General features: G+C 41.9%; 1 protein-coding gene across 1 annotated transcript in view; it reads left to right on the forward strand.

Annotated features, from left to right (window-relative positions):
* GTDC1 (glycosyltransferase like domain containing 1) overlaps positions 1-20542 on the forward strand; it is a 250026-nt gene that overhangs the window by 120844 nt on the left and 108640 nt on the right. The window contains 1 exon segment of the mRNA XM_048485685.1: positions 5818-5991. Within this exon segment, the coding sequence (XP_048341642.1) occupies positions 5818-5991 (174 nt within the window).

A 20542-nucleotide genomic window follows, 5' to 3' on the forward strand; every position in this document is an offset into this window, starting at 1 on the left:
AATAATGATCCTTATATAGTTGAGTGTTTTTGTAGCTCCTGTTCTGCTTCCGTTTGCAAAATGTTTGTTTTTTGCAGTGGCAATATTCTGAAAACATAATGAAATGGCTGTGCCTTAAAATGGTTCTTAAAAATGAATGACAGCCTATATAAAATACTCTTCTCAGTTGCTACTGAAACCAGTACATAGTGCATGACTTCCCTTTTAAACAAAAGAGAGCTTACTTGGTTTGAAATGCTGTTATTTTCCTCACTAATTCCTCATGTTATTGATTTTACTTTGGTCCCCAGAAATTGTTGCTTGACTCTTTGAAAATGACAGGGCCTGTTTGCCTTGATCTGGTGACAATTAGTATGCTGTAGGGTTGGTTTCAATATACTGCTTAAGGAGTGATACAGGAAGCAACCTTCATACAACAACCTGCTTATGCACCTGGCCAGGTACTGGAAGAGCATTCTCTCAATTTCCTCCTCATGGAAATTGGCATTGAAAAGGGATTGTTGCTATTGGATTGGATCCTACCAGCTTTTCCACTTGATTGTGCCCCTTGCCTCCTGCACTGTACACCCCATGTTTTGACTATCTGGCTCAGCAATCCCTATTATAGCATGTTTTAGTAGTTGAAACAGTTCTTTGCCAGCCACCATTGGAAAATATGAACCAAACCTCACCTAACTTGGGTGGTATCATCAGGGAGAATCCCTCGAAAACTCCCTGAAATTTTGGTGCTGCTAGCCTAAAAACTGCACCTCCTGCAGGCCAAAAACTGAAAAATACTAGGAAAAAAAAACCTGAACATTTTCGCTGCGCTCCTGGTGCAACACGCACCCCTTCCGCCTCTGCCCAGAGATCTTCCCTCCACCCACGTCCAGCCTTCCCTCTCCCTCGTGCCACTTTGCATGCCTGTCCCTGGGTCCCTCTTTCATGTTGCCAAATGCTTCAAATAATAGAAAAGAAGCTCATACAGCACCAACCTCTAATTCTCTTGATATTTTGAGATGATACAAAAGCTTGGAAATAACAAGTGATCAACCGAAGTGATCAACGAAAACCAAGACAAAATTTCTGACCAAAGAATTGTCGAAAACCGAAATCAATGATAACCAAGGTTCCACTGTATGTGCTAACGTTGGCATTTATGTAGGCAAAATCCCCCTCTAAAATGTTTAGGTGTGTCAGGTCCTACATTCCTTCATTTGTCAGTTAGCAAGTAAGCTAGGCATTGTGAGTGATTTCAGCAACAATGCTCCATATTCTGTTTGCCTTTGTAATATTAAGTAGCATATGTTTATTTTTATTTTTTATATGTTTATACAGTCAACCTTTCTGTTGACTGAATTTTGGCAACCATATACTATAGTGTCTTAAGATCATGAAAGATATTATAAAGAAAAACAAGCAAGAAGAATGAAATATATATTTCTGTCATTAAATGTGTGACAGAAACAAACATGCACACTTTTTGGAACCCCCCCTTCTCTACACCATTTCTTTTGTCCCCACTTGTTAGTTCAGACACCAAAGAAATGGGTTAGCTCTCTAGTTGTTTTAGTTGGGGAAAAAACATGCTGTCAAAAAAAGAGAGAGCATGTTTTGGAAGAATGTGAAATTTTAGAAAAAAGTCCCACTTCTGTTGTTTAGCAGAAAAGCACAAGATCTTTCTTCAAATGTTTGCTCAGGCCCCAGACTTACCTGAGGCCCTGATTGTGGACCCTCGGGGGGAAGACGAGGAAACCCTTCCTGGAGTGGGCTAGTGGCCCACGCAGCATTTGTCTGAGCCAGAAGAGTGGTGGCCAGTTTCTGGTTGCCTGCCCCTTCTTCTGAGCCAGACCTTCCCAGCATGGCCTCTGACCCCCTCCCTGCCCAGCTGGCCAATCCGGCTTCTTGGAAGGTCCCTGGGATGGGACTAAGGTCCTTGCAAGGCCCCTTTGGGCACCTCTGTTCTTCCTAGGCCTCATTTGGCCTCATGCTCTCTCCCTCCCAGTCTTCGTTTTCGGTAGTGCTTTTAGGGTGTTTTGTTTGATCATTTTTATCTTCTCTTGTCACATCTATATTGGCTGTAGCACTATGGAGCTGAATTCTTTTGGGGGAAAGCAGTTTGCATGCCCCTTTCCCTTGTTTCAGGGATCCCACTAAGGGATTTTGGGGTGAGTGCTTTGGAAGACATGCCTAGTTTGTGTGCAGTCAGGTGCACCCTTAGCTTGAGTGGCAAAGGAACCACCGAAAGGCTGGAGTCATAAGAACATAAGAACAAGCCAGCTGGATCAGACCAAAGTCCATCTAGTCCAGCTCTCTGCTACTCGCAGTGGCCCACCAGGTGCCTTTGGGAGCTCACATGTAGGATGTGAATGCAATGGCCTTCTGTGGCTGTTGCTCCCGATCACCTGGTCTGTTAAGGCATTTGCAATCTCAGATCAAGGAGGATCAAGATTGGTAGCCATAAATCGACTTCTCCGCCATAAATCTGTCCAAAACCCCTTTTAAAGCTATCCAGGTTAGTGGCCATCACCACCTCCTGTGGCAGCATATTCCAAACACCAATCACACGTTGCGTGAAGAAGTGTTTCCTTTTATTAGTCCTAATTCTTCCCCCCAGCATTTTCAATGAATGCCCCCTGGTTCTAGTATTGTGAGAAAGAGAAAAAAATTTCTCTCTGTCAACATTTTCTACCCCATGCATAATTTTGTAGACTTCAATCATATCCCCCCTCAGCCGCCTCCTCTCCAAACTAAAGAGTCCCAAACGCTGCAGCCTCTCCTCATAGGGAAGGTGCTCCAGTCTCTCAATCATCCTTGTTGCCCTTCTCTGCACTTTTTCTATCTCCTCAATATCCTTTTTGAGATGCGGTGACCAGAACTGGACACAGTACTCCAAGTGCAGTCGCACCACTGCTTTATATAAGGGCATGACAATCTTTGCAGTTTTATTCTCAATTCCTTTGCTAATGATCCCCAGCATAGAGTTTGCCTTTTTTACAGCTGCCATGCATTGAGTTGACATTCCCATGGAACTATCAACTAAGACGCCTAAATCCCTTTCCTGGTCTGTGACTGATAGCACTGACCCCTGTAGCGTGTATGTGAAGTTTGGATTTTTTGCCCCTATGTGCATCACTTTACATTTTGCTACATTGAACTGCATTTGCCATTTCTGAGCCCACTCACCTAATTTATCAAGGTCCGCTTGGAGCTCTTCGCAATCCTTTGTGGTTCTCACCACCCTACATAATTTGGTATCATCTGCAAACTTGGCCACCACTCTACCCACCCCTACTTCCAGGTCATGTGGAACCCATCTAATTTGCCACCCCAGATGTCCTCCCTCCTGGCCCACCCAGCTGAGGGGCACAGTGTGGAGAGGAGATAGCAGCCTCCAGGTAGGGCCACCTGATCTCTATCAGCTGGCAGGGTGATCACCCGATAATTGGATCCATGACCCATTCTGTGCCAAGGTTCTGACAGGTGCTGTTTCAATAAAGTTGTGGCCATTTCTCTCCAGCTGAGTTGTTCGTTCATTTACTCTATATTACTAGAGCCCTGCCTCCCTGTTCTTTCCTTTCTCTGTAAATCACTGGGCCTGCATTCTTACTGTTGCTGCTGACTCCTGCTGTTTATGTGGGTAGAGAATTGCCAAGCTGAATGACTTTAGCCTTGGGCTGACAATCAAACTGGGTATGTTTTGAGGGGAGACTGTGATCAGCAGATCTGCTGGCTTTGCCCTTAACTTCTGTGCTGATTCTGACTAGCCTACATGTCTGATTACCAAATGCATAAACTGAAAGATTAGATTTCATGTGCAGAGCCTAGATTTATTGGAATGTGCAAACATAGGTCCTTGCATAGAATATATGGCTAATGTGTTGAAGTCAGAGAAGAGACCAAGGCCAGTAGGGAAAATGTGACTGTGCTTCACAGGCCTCAAACACCTCTTCAGTTCCACTTTCTGAGCCCCTGCCTTCAGGTGGCAACTGGAGAAGGGAAATGTCTGTTGTGCCACATCCACTCTGTAGTGCATTCCTGCTTGACACTTGCCTGGCATTTACTTTGCTTTCTTTCAGCACCAGGCCAAAACATATCTTTTTTACCCAGGTCTTTCATTAGGGGTGGTATCTTACCAGTATGGATAGTTTTGTACTGTGTATGATCACTGTCTTAATGGTTTGTTTTTATATTGTTCTGTTGTTTTACTTGAAAGCTTCCTTCCGGCAGGTCACTGAAGAGGTAGCGTGGGAATATCCAAAAAATTAATTAATAAACACACTTCATATTTCATGATCCCATGTTTTTCTTGTAGCTCTTATCTCTTGATTACTACAGAGGCTACAATGAAGCATGTGCCATACTTTGATTTCTCCACACATCATTTTAAAACTTCCCTTTCAGTATTATGTTTGTGTTGGTACATTTTAGGTCATGCCATCAACTCAGAGAGAAACCTGAACATTTTAATCAATTTAGCAGTTTTTATGCTAAACACCTCATGGAGGTGTTACGATTCAAGTGGGGGCGGGGGTCTGAGACTCACGTGTGGTAAAGGTGGTGGAAACTCCATTGCCCTTCCCTCTCCTCATGATCACTTTATTTAAAACATTTTAATGTGTTTTTCCACTCAATTTAGGGTTTCTAATGAGGCAGGTAGTTAAATAGTTTTAAAATATACTTTAGGACACGTGGACTCACGGACAGGAAGGAGGACTGATGAGAATCAGTGAGGGAATACTAGACAAAGAAAAAAAAAGCCTTCACCTACTGGTGGAAGGCAATATGAAAAGGGGACAGGCGATCCTCCCTGGTGAGGGAATTCCATAATTTTGGTGTCACAACCAAGAAGGCAATTTCTACTCATCTAGCCTCAATCAACAGGGGCATCTGAACCAAACTAGTGGTCATGCAGGTTCATATGGGAGTCACATTTCACTCTTCCTGACCTAGTTGCCACTTTTACCTCCCTTCACTATCTAATTGTCACCATCTTGTAGTCTTCTTCTACCTCTTTCTTCCTTGCCTGTTTGGAAAGCTGCACCTGCTATTAGGCAAGTCTTGCTAAAAGCTGTCCAGGGCAATATAAGTGACCTTTTTTCAAAGTTCTGTGTTTGATTCTGTAAGCAGTAATGGTTTTGATGAAAGCGGTGCTTAAATACGATTCTCAAACGCTAAAAGAAAATCCGAAGTGGGGGAAGGCTGACGCTAGAACCCGGCAAAGCATTCCTCCACAGCAAAGGTCCAGGAAGGTGTGGCAGTTAAAACACACATCTTCTTGGATTTTTATGTAGAACAAAGTATAAATAGATCACATTTTATAAGGTCTATTTTTTTTATTAGAATCTATTGTGGCATAGGTTTTTTTTAATTCCATTCTGTTTTTCCGTTCTAGAATTTTTCTGCAAACTTTTGGGTTCCTCTCAAGTTTGTTGAAAAATCCCCCATATTAATACATGACCCCATTATGACATTTTTGCAGTCTGCATTAGGGAGCCATTGTTGAAAAATAAATATTATGATTCTTATTATTTTGTGTGTGTGTGTGTGTGTGTGTGTGTGTGTGTGTGTGTGCGCGCGCGTGTGTGTGTGTGTGTGTGTGTGTGGGGCATATTCTGTCAGTGACTAATACAATGGTGTACCTAAAGTCAAATTGGCACTTTTGAGCATGTATGAATATATTTGAATTAATTTAGAATTTAAGTTCATCTGTTTATCTATTTCTGATCTATATGTAGCATTTATTAAAACTGGTGTCGTGCTACTGTTCAGGAAGTCAAGAAAACTGAGTCCAGCCAGTTCATTTCTCTTAATTTATTAATTTCTTTTACAATTTAGTTTGGTTGCTGACAGTGTGGTGTTTAACTCTGCTTATAATATGGAGTCATTTCTGTCATCCATTGGAAAATTCCTGAAGCTGATGCCTGACCATAGACCCAAGTGTCTGGAAAGAATGATCAGGCCAAAATGCCAAGTCCTGTATTTTCCAGTGAAGTTCCCTGATGTAAACAGGTATGTAGCTTTTAATTTCCTTCTCTGCTTTGCGTTATACGTTGTTTCAGTTCAGCTTTATTTGGTGATTGTTCCTTTTAAGTTTTCATCATTCAATTCAAAGTACGTACATGGGAGAGCTTTAAGCTGTTATACTACTGATAAATTTTCCAGTTTAGAACCTATCCATTCTGGACCCAAATAATACTAAGTTAATAATCTAGGACTTCATGTAAACAATGCCAATTTTGCCAGTAGTCACTTGTATTCTGGAGACATGATTCCTGCCTAGTTGTTCAAAGGACGTACAATTCCACTTGTGTAGGAGGGAGTAGTACCTAGAACCTTGTGTAGAAATGTATTTGCAGTCACCTCTAGGATGGGCAATTTTGCACCTTTTCTAAATCAAGAACGATCCAATTACAGATATATGGCAGAATTACCCTCCCCAGTTATGGCTGATCAAAACAACAGGATGCCAGAGACAATCATCAAAAGGAGACATTGGGTAGGATCCAGAGCAAAATTTCAGCTTGTGTACAAATGGATATGCAAGAAAAAGACAGCAGTAGCAGCAGGGGCAAATCTAGGCAAACTGGAGCCCGGGGACAAAATCTGAGTTTGGTGCCCCCCCACCCCAGGTATGGACGACCATCCTCCCCCACAACGACCAAACAATGATTTTTTGGACCAGCTCACAGAACACCTCCCACCACCAGCAAAACATACATGGCTTTCTCCCCACCAACTCTCTTTCCTAATTGTGTCCTCACACCAACCCTATGAGGTAGGTTGTTAGCCTCAGAAAGAGCTCCAAGCCAGTGCAAGGGGAATTAACTTTTAAGCATGTAAATCTCTCACAAGTCAGCCCCCATCTGAAGGTTTACCAAGCAAACATCAGCATCATCTCTCACTTGTGAGAGATTTACATGCTTAAAAGTTAATTCCCCTTGTACTGGCTTGGAGCTGTTTCTCAGGCTAGCAGCCTACCTCACAGGGTTGGTGTGAGGACACAATTAGGAAAGTGGTGGGGAGGGAGCCATGTATGTTTTGCTGGGGGTAGGAGGAGGTGATTTGTGAGAGATGCTGCTGACATGGCGTAGGAGCAGCAGTGGCGTAGGAGGTTAAGAGCTCGTGTATCTAATCTGGAGGAACCAGGTATGATTCCCAGCTCTGCCGCCTGAGCTGTGGAGGCTTATCTGGGGAATTCAGATTAGCCTGTACACTCCCCCACATGCCAGTTGTGTGACCTTGGGCTAGTCACAGCTTCTCGGAGCTCTCTCAGCCCCACCTACCTCACAGGGTGTTTGTTGTGAGGGGGGAAGGGCAAGGAGATTGTAAGCCCCTTTGAGTCTCCTGCAGGAGAGAAAGGGGGGATATAAATCCAAACTCCTCCTCCTCCTCCTCTTCTTCTTCTTCTTCACAAATCACCTCCTCCTACCCCCAGCAAAACATACATGGCTCCCTCCCCACCACTTTCCTAATTGTGTCCTCACACCAACCCTGTGAGGTAGGCTGCTAGCCTGAGAAACAGCTCCAAGCCAGTGCAAGGGGGATTAACTTTTAAGCATGCAAATCTCTCACAAGTCACCCCCCATCTGAAGGTTTACCAAACAAACGTCAGCAGCATCTTCAGTGCTGCTGCTGCTGCTGCTGGGCTCCCTGCTCAGCTTGCCTTTTCCTGTGCCTGCTGGCGCCCGGCTGCCGGGGAGAAGGCTTCAAGGCGAATATGGCATGCTGGGCCAGAGGGAAGGGAGGCGGAGCTCCCCAGTCCTGCTCCTGGGAGCCCAGTGGGATTTCTCCCCCGCCCCCTGGACACTCCAGGCCACCGTACAGAGTGTGTGTGGGGGGGGGGGGGGCTACGACAGGCACTGGGAGCAGTCGGCTGCTTCAGTGCCTGCTTGCTAGAGCTTGCTCAATCCCTCGCTGTGTTGGAGGATGTTTTGGCGCCCCCCACGTGACCTCAATCGATGCGCCCGGGGACAAGGCAGGGACTCACCTAGGCAGGGACGCCAGTGAGTAGCAGCTTGTATTAAATTTAGCTCATTTTATCCTCACTTGTGTAACCAAATTCGGGCCATTATAGCATACAAGTGGGAACCTGCAAAAACTTGCAAGTGGCATCTCATCTCCCCCTCCCCAAGTATTTCTTGTTTCCATTTCCTGAAAGCCTCCATAGGGTCTCCCCATTTCCTGCTTTCTTATGTTTGCCCTCTGAAGGTTGTGTTGCTAACCCTAGTCCTGTGGAGAGAATAGCTGCTTTGGAGGGTGGATATGGCATTATAACTCTGGTCCCTTCTGCACATGCAGAATAATGGACTTTCAATCCACTTGCAGTCCACTTTGCAGCTGTGTGGAATTGCCAAATCCACTTGCAAACAATTGTGAAAGTGAATTGAAAGTGCATTATTCTGCATGTGCGGAAGGGGCCTTTCTGAGGGTCCTCCACTCCCACCATCCTCAGATTCCTTCCCTGAAATCTCCTGGAATTTTCCAACCAGGGGTTGACAGTAGGGTTGCCAACTCCAGGCTGGGAAATGTCTAATGTTTTGGGGATGGAACCCAAGGAGGTTTGCAGAGGGGAGGGACTTCAGTGGGCTATTATGCCATAGAATTGCCTTTCGAAGAAGCCATTTTATCCAGATGAACTGATCTCTGCAAGTATGCGACCGGTCCAAAGTCACCCAAGAAATGTCCACAGAAAGAAGGGGATTCAACCCTGGTTCTCCCAAACCCTACTCTGAAGCTCTAACCACTATACCACACTGGTGTTGAACAGTAGCAAGCAGCCAGGTCTAGCTGAGTCATGCTAGCCAGGCCTAGGATTGCCACCTTTCAGGTGGAATCTGGACATTGCCTGAACTCTAAACAACAGATATCTGTCTGCCTGGAGAAAACTGCTACTTTGAAGGAGAGCAGTTTTGGAGGGTGGACTGTATGACATTATATCCTGCTGAGGCCTCTTCTTTCCTGAAACCTCGCCCTTCTGTGATTCCACCAACACAAAATCTCAAAGAGCTGGCAACCCTAGCCAGACCACTCAAAGGCCAAAATAGGCCTGGAAAGGGTCCTTCCCTCTCACTGCCTTTTACAGAAACTGTAGCCTGGAATGCTGTGGTTGCTTAGCAACAGTCACTGAGGGTATCAGTTGCTTAAAGCTACAAGGACTCTATTTATCATTTTGGAATTTTAAAACTCTCTCTCTCTCTCTCTCTCTCTCTCTCTCTCTCTCTCTCTCTCTCTCTCTCTCTCTCTCTCTCTCTCACACACACACACACACACACACACACACACACACACATTTTTCTTCAAACCTGGGGCTTTTTCAGGTTCGTGGAAAGATCATTCTTACATGTTCACAGCTCCAGTCACTGGATATATGTATCCAAAGATTTGGCCAACTTCGCAATTAGAATATAACATGATGGAGAGGAAAGTTGTAGATGTTGCACAAGAGCATGGAACTAGTCTAAAGTTCACTTATGTTTCCACATGTGCATTTCTGGATCCAAGTCAATTACAGTCATTGTGGGGTAGAGGTTACAGTATCGTATTAGGACTGGAGGAACCCAGCTTCAAATCAGCTCTCAGCCATGAAAACTCTACAGCAGATCTTGGGTTGGTCATTCTTTCCCAGCCTAAATAACTTTATAGAGCGGTTATGAAGATAAAATGGAGACCAGGAGAACCAATTATTCTGTTCTGAGCTCACTGGAGAAAGGATGGGTTAAAAATGTAAGACAGAGATCATATAGCTTGCACTTCCAGGAGTGCAAGTATTTAATTTTCTTATGATGTACAGTTTGAGAGTAGCATATTGGACATTGGGAAGTCAGGTCACTTTACTTTTCTTGATATTTTTGGGTTTTGAAAGTAATGATCCAATTTGAGCACCCAAGCTCAGTCATTCTGGCTATATGTTTGCAGAAAAATTAACAGGCAGCACACATGTCAATACACGACACAGATTCAGTGACTTTTCATTAGCTAAATTTTCTTGTGATTAAAGAAAAATACTTCACTCTTTAAAATAAAATATGCAGCAAAAACACAGTTTAGCTGTTCTTAAATGTATTTACTTGAAAAGAGAACTTTTAAATGTACAGTGTATACTAAAATGTGGCATATTTTGAATTTATAAAATCTTGTGTTTAGACTCTTGGTGTTGTTATTTCTGTATATATACAAACCAACAAACCAACAGATACTGCCACAAGAGACCAAGGAACCATTCTTACCAAATAACAACCAATGCTGAATCAAGTTGTGCCGTTTCAACCAGCTTTTTTCAGATTGTTTGCCGCTGTCCCCCCCCCCCCCCCCCCGACAAGATCATGTGTTAAATAAATGTTGAATGCACCTGTGGCAATTGAATACAGTTTATTAATTTAGTCTGTATTACTCCAGTGAAATCTAGCTTAATAGAAATGGAGGAGAAAAAGGTTAAGAAATATCATGGCCAAACTTAGATTCATAAAGCAAGCTCTTAGCCCAGAGTGTTTTTCGAGTTATTTTCAAATGGTAATTTGCTTTATCCAAACCAAACTCATACAGTGTAAGTAAGTGATTATTTGCATGACTGACAGTCATTTGAATGCCTGCAGTCTTTTAAAATGCATAATTTTGCAGAGATTGGGGAGGGGGCTATGAACTGTAAAATAACCAAGGTGATTTTTTTTCTCCTTGCTTTGACCTCCTTTTAGTTATTTCCCTTAATTCGATGTTCATTTGTACATGTGGAAGAGACAAGCTAAAAAAACCCAAAAGCAGCAACCATTTAGAATAGGACCATGATTTGTAAAAGGAGTCTTCCATTTTTAAGCTAATATTGTATCTTTAAAGCAGAGGAGAAATACCTTCATGCATCCCTTTTGACCCTAGGATCAGGCTTTATTATAAGGGTAGCACACTTCGGAAAATAAATTATGGTGAACTGTAGCATTTTTTTTTAAACGATGCCTACATTCCCTAAGAGTGAAGCTGCAAAAATTCAGGTAGAAGAACTCTAAAACTGAACAATGCTGTAAAATGCAGTAATAATGTTTATTTTGAAGTAGAGATGCTATGATTTTATAGCACTCAAATCAAGTTTTTCAGTAGTTCACTTTAGGTATAACTGAAGATCTAGCCTAGTACCAAATTTGTATTTTGTTCATATTTATCGTTCTTTTCAGGTGAAGAAGCATGGGAAGTTAATTCTAAATTACTGCAGTATCGTTAAGGTCAAGCTTATTTTCTCCCCTTGGCACAATGTTTGTAACAACAATGACAGTGGACAGACCCTCTAGGCTGTTTAAGGATATCCGTGAGTCTGCTGTGCACAGAGATGCATTGTACAGGTCCCTACAATAAAAATCTTTAGTTCTTTTCAGGCGTTAGATTTCTGGCACTGTAATTGCGCGTATCGTGTAGAAGAAAAATAGTTTTTTAAACCCCATTTTTCTCTATCCTAAGGACTTTTAATGCAGCTTATGATCACAATCCCTTCATCTCCCCATAATTGGCACCTTATCAGGGAGGTGGAACTGTGAGTTATGAGAGAGCTCTGGTTGGCCCAGGGTCACCCAGCAGGCTTCATGTAGAGGAGTGGGAAATCAGACTCAGTTCTCCAGATTAGAGTCCTCTGCTATTAACCACTGCACCATGCCGGCTCTCTCCTGATACCTGTGATCCTCCTGATATGTGCAGGTGCTGCTCTGAGTGGAAAATCAGAATTCTGGAATGCATGTATTAAAGCTGAAAAATAAATTAGTTTCCTATTACCAAAAAAACCCGGCAAACATATATATCAGGAGAATGACATGTAGCACCTCTTCCTGGTATGCATGATAACAGCACCAGAAATGTAATGTCTGAAAAGGACTCATACCAAGGAGAGAAATGAATTAACACAGGTGTCGCTGAGTACACTTTTCGTCCATTTAAGTAAATGTCCACAGTTCATTCCTGTGTTAAAATGTACAGTTGAGTCAGCTATGATTAACCATCTAGACCACCTAATTTCCAATCTGTGATCTCCAGTTTTATCATTTAGTCCATCAGGACCCCTCAGTGTTGTTTGTTTGTTTAATTTGTAATGAATTAGAAACTTAAAATGCCACTTGGATTTGTTAATAAGTTCTTTTTAGATGTTTTTAAATAGATGTGTGTGTGTGTGTGTTTGTTTGTTTGGTTATAAGCCACCCCAAGCTCAAAAGGGGAGGACGGCATATCAAACCAACCAACCAACCAACCAACCAACCAACCAACCAACCAACCAACCAACCAACCAACCAACCAACCAACCAACCAAATAAATAAATAAATAAATAAATAAATAAATACATGCATACCCTGTAGGGCAGTCAACTGGGGCCAAATTGTCCATTGTGGCTCCAACTTTGTAGAGATGGAAGAGCTGCCTCTGTGCCTCTCCACTGAACAGTCTTGCCACGGCTAGCCTGTTTACTCTGGAACAAACTTTATGCTTTGCAGGACAGTTTGCATAGCCCTACTGTTCTATACTGAATACAGTACTGAAGGTACAAAGTGTTAGGATGCTAGGAACTGGTTGTCTCATATATTAATGTTGTAGCCTAAGAACTAGTCTTTATTTTGCCATTTTCAGTAGTGTCACTGAAATATACTGTTGTACTCGAAAATAGATTTTTTTGACCATTGGTATTAACTTGCAGACATGAGTAATTAGGTGAAAATAGCAAAATTCTGTTTACTCAAAACATCAGGTGTGGAAGACTGGTTCTCACAGGTAACAGGATTGTTGAGATTCAGTGATGTTCTGTTTAATTTTCCTGGGGAAGTGGATTGTCTCATTTCAAATTATCATAATTTGCTGAATTTGAATGTCTTCCACCGGAATACTCAAACAGGACTGAACACAGTGATAAACACCCCGGCATATGTTTTAAACAGGAGCACACTAGAGCCATTTTTTTCAGCATGGCTCCAAACTTAACCTGAAGAGGAAGGATGTAGCCTTGCCAGATCATGCCATTGCTAATGAAAGCAAGCTTTATGAGGTCCCGAGCACTGTGTTCCTCAAAAGGAATGTATGATTTCTTGTGATTCACCACTGCCTCATCATTGAATTAACAAAGTAGTTAACAAAGTACCCCATAAAAATAATCCTCTGGTTCCACAGGTTCCTCCTTTCCTAGGAGCCCCCCTGCAGGAAGAACAGCAAAGTGTTGTACTGTTCCTAATGAGGTACCCTTATAAAATAAGAGACTGATGTCAGTGGTTGTGAGTACTGCATAGTCCTTCCTTATTTGGAGTGGGAGGAAGAGGCTATGATTTATAAGGGGCAGCACAGCGAATGAAGGGAAAAACCCTTATCTTCTCCGTTAGTGCACAATCCCCCTCCATTCAAGAAAGAAGGAGGTGGGATAGCACAGCTTCTACTGTTTGCATTAGCGTCCATCCATCCGTTCATTTGACTGCATAGAGGATTTTAACTGAGGTGTTTAAGATCTGCACAGCACTTCCTTCTGTGCTGGGTGTCATGACAGTGCCCTCCCTGCCTCACTTAATTGTCAGAATCTGCTGGGCCTCTTAGATAACTTACTAGATAAAGTACTAGATGAACATTAATATGTTACTGTGTTTTTAAAAGTTCCTTTTAAAATTAAATCTATGTCCTAAGGCACTTAAACTCCACGTTAAACAAATGACAGCCCAGAATAACAGATAAAAGGGAACAGATGGGAGGACTAGGGTTATAGTGAAAGATAATGAGAGCTCCTTTCATTAAAGCAACTTGTTGATGTTATATACAGAGCTTGCTTTAAATTCTGAAAATGCGGAAAGTCGGTAATCTCAAAATGTATTTCTTTCTGGGATTGTCGAATACCAGAAAGAACTGTTATAAAGGAGGGAAAAAATGGGAGAATAGGAGATGCAGCCTGATCTGACAAAGACCAGAGTCCTTGGGAACTAATCAGAGAATTCTCAGTTGAAACAACAGAACAAAATGGATGCAAAAATACCAGCCAAGAGGACAAATCATACAGTGTGGTTCATATACATGTTGCACTGTTTGGTCCAGCACATTGTGACTTCAGAGTTCCATTATAGATTAAGCCCTACTGAAGGGCGCCAAATTCAGGGTGATTCCCCACTGCAGAGTCTACCTAGGTTCGATCCGGTTCCTTTAACTTGGGAGTGACCCTCGTCACTCCCCACAGCAACATAATTCATCTCAGTTCCATCTTGAACCGAGCTAAGAGGGCGGGATCATCTGTGGAACCATTTTCGCCTCTCGATTCTGATTGGCCCACGTTTTACGGCGGGAAACGTGAGCGTGCGTCTTTTTTTTTTTAGTTTTTCTACGTCACAGCTATGTAGAATTGGCGCCAAAATGTAGATAGGTCAGTTCAAAGCATGGAAGACCATAGATGGATTTTCAAAGCTTCGAAAACACAAAAAAGAAAGTATAAAATAAAACAAAATAATAAAAATTAAAAAGCACTTTTATCGCCCTGACTTTGGTTCTCCGCATGCTCAAAACACACATCTTGATTGGCTGAATGGAGAGTCATGTGATTGCAGCATCGTAGCTTTGACAATAACAGCAGTTTTTTAAAAGGGTGCGCTTTTCACCGGCGCAACTCTCCCTTTCTGCACATGCCCAAAACACATATTTTGATTGGCTGAACGGGAGAGTCACCCCAATGATTCCCCACTGTATCTTACAACTGAGTTCAACCTAGTTTCGGGGAAAAAGCTGTACTTCATAACTGGAATCAGAAATTCCAGTTCTGAGGGGGACAAAACTGAAACAAAACAAAGATGAACTCAGTGGCAGTGGGGAGTTGCTGGGACAAACCTAGTACTAAACTGAGTCGACTCTGCCAGTGGGGAATCAGATTGTGAAATAGGACAGGGCAAGCAGGCACAATGTCATGTTAATTCAGAATCAGCCCTTGTTTGCTCTCTTAACCCCTTACTTGCCACCCTTCTTGATCCACCTCCTTCTCCATTTCACCCATCTACCCTGACTCCATTTCACCCATCTACTTCTTTGGAAAGTGTGTGTACAACCTTATTGTAGGTTATGGTGGCTGCAGCATGGCTTAAAACACATGCACATTTATTGTTACATATGTATCTGCTTCATCAGTGAAGAACTGAATTTCCTCAGCCGAAGTATTTTTCTGAAATAAATGTCAACACAACCAGGAATGCTGAAACATACAATGGTTAAAAGGGGACAATGATTTCATTGCAAATGGTGAGTGCTGTTGGTCTCAGCTATTAAGAAGTGGTTCCAGTGGAAATACTGCTTCTTGTGGGATAGGCCAATAGGAGCTTTCCTTCTAATGTTGGTTATGGGAAGTTCTGGTTCACCCTTAGTAGATTATTTCTTTGGTGACTAGCCAGAGGCTATTCTCTTCACTATCACCATGCCTCAAAGTTGGTTGAATCGTTTTATAGTAAGTAATTTATACCTGTGGGCCTTTTTAAAAAAACCTCTGTGTGAGGTGGCTTGCCATAAAATATCCTGTGAAATCAACATATGTTGCAAAAAAGACAGCAACAACAGACTGATTTTTGAACATGAACTTTTAGTACTAATGTGAAAGAGAAAGGTCTTCCTTGCAATGAAAAGTCTGTATAGACTTCTCTATGAAACACATTTCACAGCATAGGTGCCATGACACACAATGTCTTTGCCTGCATCCCTGCCAATCCAGCAGATGTAATGTAGAGTGAATCCCCACCCTGCAGATCTCAGAGAGAGCTGGAATAGGTGAGAGAAGGAGTGAGGTCCTCTACTTCCTCTCGAATGTTGGGAAGACTCTGATATTACACAAGTATATTAAACAGCCCATAGGCCGCTAGTTTAGAAAGGTAAGTGTTGACTACTCTGGCTGGCAGGAGTTCTCCAGAATCTCAGTCAGAGTCTTTCACATTGCCTTCGTACCAGATCCTTTTAATTTGAGGGGCTGTCTGTTGAATCTGGGACTGCCTGCATGCAAAGCAGCTATTTGACCACCGACCTACAGCTTTTGCCAGACGGCATGCCATACACGATGTACACTTTTATCATAACAATTTTTGTAAAGACAGATGTGCCTATCTGCTAGGGAGTACACTGGTGACATGTAACATATAAACCTTATTTACGGATCTGACCCAGTACTGTCATCTCCCCCCCACCCCCAAATAGTTTGTCCATCAAGAAGAGTTTGTTCTTTCCTTGAAAGCTTTTAAATAATCTTTTACTATCTAGGTCAGAGAAAAATGATTTTTGTGCTTTTTTTCTTTACCTAATGCTTAGTAATTCAGCCGAGATTTTATTTTGGTCCTGCCCCAGCTCCACAGTATGTGGCAGTTTGAATTCTCTTTGCAACCTACTTAACGTTGTTATGTTAGGTACTCGTCGTGTTGCGTACAACACATTCCCATAAAAGTTGCATTTTGTATTTACAGAGAAATTTCTCTTGAGAGTTTAGGTCTTGTAAAACATTCTTGTTCAACAGCATGAACGAATTATTACACTCTGCGGCATTAGAAGTGAAGTATACTGAAGAAAAGAATTTTTTTCATTAAAATGCAGTTTATATTGATAAAAAAAGATTACTAGCATTTGATGAAATGCGAAACTTGGATCTGCCCATATCACTAAATCGCCAGTAAGTTTATTTTGGCAGGGAAGCTGGCATGTAATGTATATCATTATACACTACCTGTTAGTTTTGTATTCAATTAAATTGTGTTAAAATAATGTGTGTGTGTGTGTGTGTGTGAGAGAGAGAGAGAGAGAGAGAGATCTTCCACTTTCTGTATCCATATCTTGATGTAGCAGAATGTGGTATGTAGGAATATTAGAAAAGAAAAGCTGTTGTGTTATCAGTTTTGGCACGGTCATTTATCAATCAGTATTTTAAACATTGACAAGTGGTAATTTAATAGAGAATGACCCTGTTGGCAGGAAGTTCTAATGACAGATGATGCAAACTCATTTATCACTATGGGGCTGTGCTGGCTTCTTACCTTTCTCAGTATCACAGCTCATATTTTCCAAGTCTGGGATGTGGGAACCACAAAGGGTCAAAACCCATGGCAGAAAGCCTGCAACCACTCCTGCACCACTTTAAAGCGGTTAACTCTTGCTTCACAAATTCTTCTCCGTGCACAGACTTAAGGCCTGCCTTCTTGATTACAATTTAAACACCTGCTGGATTTGTATCTTATATCTAAAAGGCTGTTCTGCACTTGTGTCATAGCGCAGAATACCTGGAGATTTTGATAGCAAGCATCACTCCTGTAGGCATCAGGCAAATGTGTGGAAGCAGTGAGGGGCTCAGGGGCACCTGCCACATTGTGGGCAAAGTTAAAATACAGGGCATGCTCCAGAGGACTCTATATCATTGTATAGTCCCCTGGAGGCATTGTTCGTTAATTTTTTAAACATGTCTAAAATGTTAAACCAGCTCACTTAAATGCTCTCACGATAGATAACAGGATTAAAATGTGCATAAATTGCAGTATATTATAACCAATAATTATAAAATCACAAGCTATAAATTGGCAAGCTAGCATAAGATCAAGAATATCATGGGGCACCTTGTCAAAGGCCTTACTAAAATCAAGGTATGCTACTACGTCCACAACATTCCCTTTGTCTACCAAGCTTGTCACTCTATCAGCAAAAGAGATAGGACTAGTTTGGTATGACTTGTTTTTGAGAAACCCAGGTTGACTTTTAGCCCTTTCATAGGCTCCTTCCGCACATGCAGAATAATGCACTTTCAATCCACTTTCAATCCACTTTGCAGCTGTGCGGAATAGCAAAATCCGCTATTTTTGCAATGCAATGCAAACGATTGTGAAAGTGGATTGAAAGTGCATTATTCTGCATGTGTGGAAGGGGCCTAAATGCTTACAGACTGTGTTTTTAATGATCTGCTCAAGAATCTTTCCTGGTATTGATGTCAGACTGACTGGGAGGTAATTGTTTAGGTCCTCTTTTGATTAAGAGAGAGAATACCATCCACAGCACATAGAGGATCTCTATTCCTTGCAGCACGAACGTTGTGCTTCCTGCTTGTTTGTGTAGTGAGTCCTCACAGTACATTTGAGTGGAAGTCATCTTTCTGTGAACACCATGATCATTAGATGCCTTTGAGTCTCCTCAATGAGTATGTGCTGCTTCAATCTCATGATAGGTTGCAGGCATCACTTGCCACAGCCCTTCAGCATCTCAAGAGTTAGGAATCACAAGCAGGGGTTCACTTCTGTTTCATTCTTGTACAGTTTCTCAGAACACACCTTCAACAGCCTTTTCTTCTTCCTCAGGTATATGCATATTCAGTTTTGCATACATCAGTGGATATCCACAATATTCATGAAGTCTATTATACTGTGACTTCAGCAGAACACTAAAGAGAGATGACATTTCTAATATTAGTTGACAAAAGCATATTACACAGACCTTTTGTAGCCTTGTTCTTAGACAGAAGCTCTAATTGCCTTTTTAATGTGTAGCAAATGCATTATACAAGTTGTTCACCTTTCAAGCCCTTGAACCACTATGCTCTTGGAAGGCAGTGGTCCTTCTTACAGTGATCTCTTGACAAAAACTTCCCCCGCCTCTCTTCTTGCATCTTTTTGGGGGTTGATAGACTATATGATTGTCTCTTTTGGGGTGGGTCATGGCTGCACAACCGTATTTCAATATGGCATGCCGTCTTTATTGACTGTCCTGCGGAAAAATGTCTTGCAGATGGAATTCCATGCTGTCATGTGGAAACAAAATGGAGTTTCCGCTGGTGTTTTCTTTACATGGATGAGAATTATGCACCTTGCCCTTCCTTTTGACCCTTGAACTCTTTTTTCAGTCCATCGATAGTTATAGGGTCTTGCTTAGTGTTTGGGATTGGGGCTTTAGCAAAAGCCCTACTCTGCTATGACAAAACGGTGTTTCATGTCTGCATTGCGTTCTCTTTCTCTTTTTTTTTTAGGCTTATTTTCTAGTGTTGTTTGGCATACATTTTAAAGTATATGTTGTCGGCCAGTCTTTTCCACTATTTAATTGAAACATTTCTGGTCAGCAATTCCCAAGACGCTTCTTTATTACGTTGAAAGACTAAGGTGCTTAAAATTTTATAAAAGCATTTAATTTATCTTGCATCACTCAGAAAGCTGCTGTGAAGTTTGCTTGCCTTCTTTAGGGCAGACGCTTATGCTACACTGATCACATCCATGCCAGTCCTGATGCAGCTTCTCTGTTTCGATATTTGCTGCCTTACAGTGAAGAGTGCTTTTGTGGCCGTAAGCCCATTGAGTATAACTGCTAAGGATTGTGTTCTTGTGGTGCAATCCTAAATAGTTATCCCCTTGTAATCCTATTAGGATTCAATTCTGTTTAGGATTGCACTGATAATTTCCTTCCTGTTTTAGTGCCAGATGTGTTGGTCCTTGTCCCTGTGAACAATGGGCACCTGTTTAATTATTTCAGGGCATTGTGGTAGAAACCATGGCTCAGATGGGAATGCTTTCTACGCTAGTGCTACAAATCTGCAACTTAAATCTTACATTGAAGGAGTTTTTCATCAAAGGCTTTTTTTTCCAGATCCCTCATATCTCTGAGGTTTTTTATGCTATCAGTTAATCTGAATAGAAATCATTCCTCTTGATTTATTCAGCTGTGTGGATAAGAGGAAGGTTATTTGCCTCCTTATGGTATTTTTTAGTGAGCCAGAGCTCTGCGCTCCTGTTGGTTGCCAGTAGCCTGAGTGAAAATTTGAGGAAACAACGGGGTGCCCGTCAGTCAGAATGGAAGGCAACTATGAAACAAAAATGGCTTACCAGGTAAGGGTTTGTCCCATTCCCCCTCCCGTGTTTTTCCTCCCTTCGCATGGTGTACCGCAGGGACCCGTGCAAGTTTTACTACATGACATAAAATAATATAACTTCAGCTGTCGAAATTGTCCTGGTTCTGAAGTCTCATTTATCCGTGTATATGCTGGTGACTTATTATTCTGCAGGCATCGCTTCATTTTGGCTTGTAGTAAGTCCTGTTCAGTCACTGTGCTGAAGTGGAGTGTTTAAAGCCAAAATGTGTATTGGAATCTGTTTGTTTGCAGCAGATGATTTGCCTAAGCTTTGATGCGCAGTCACTTTCTGACATTTGTGTATTTCAGCAGTGAACAATGTAAACTCATTTTCTGAGCCCTTTGATTACTTGCACATAGCAGTGCCCATGGCATGTGACAGAGAAGAGCACTCTATCCACTAATCAGATAGATATGCTTCAAGCGTATTTACACAAAATAATGAAAACAGCTGTTAGATACCTTTAAACTTGAGTGTGTTTTGTTATTAATCTACTAGCCCGTACACATGACACTATAATTCTTTGCTCACTCAAGTTGCCTTTAATGACACAGTAATAAAACTGAGAGGGATGAAAGTAATGGAATTGTAGAATGTAATGCCTCAATTGTTCTACAGTGTCTTCCTTTTTGCCAAAATAAACCACAATTAGGTCCATATGGTGTTTTTGAAGTTTTCAAGCAATGACCCTAATAAAAAGTAATGAATTTCTGACAAAAGAAAGCGTGGTGCT

The sequence above is a fragment of the Sphaerodactylus townsendi genome, linkage group LG02, assembly GCF_021028975.2.
Source record: "Sphaerodactylus townsendi isolate TG3544 linkage group LG02, MPM_Stown_v2.3, whole genome shotgun sequence".
Lineage (NCBI taxonomy): Eukaryota > Metazoa > Chordata > Lepidosauria > Squamata > Sphaerodactylidae > Sphaerodactylus > Sphaerodactylus townsendi.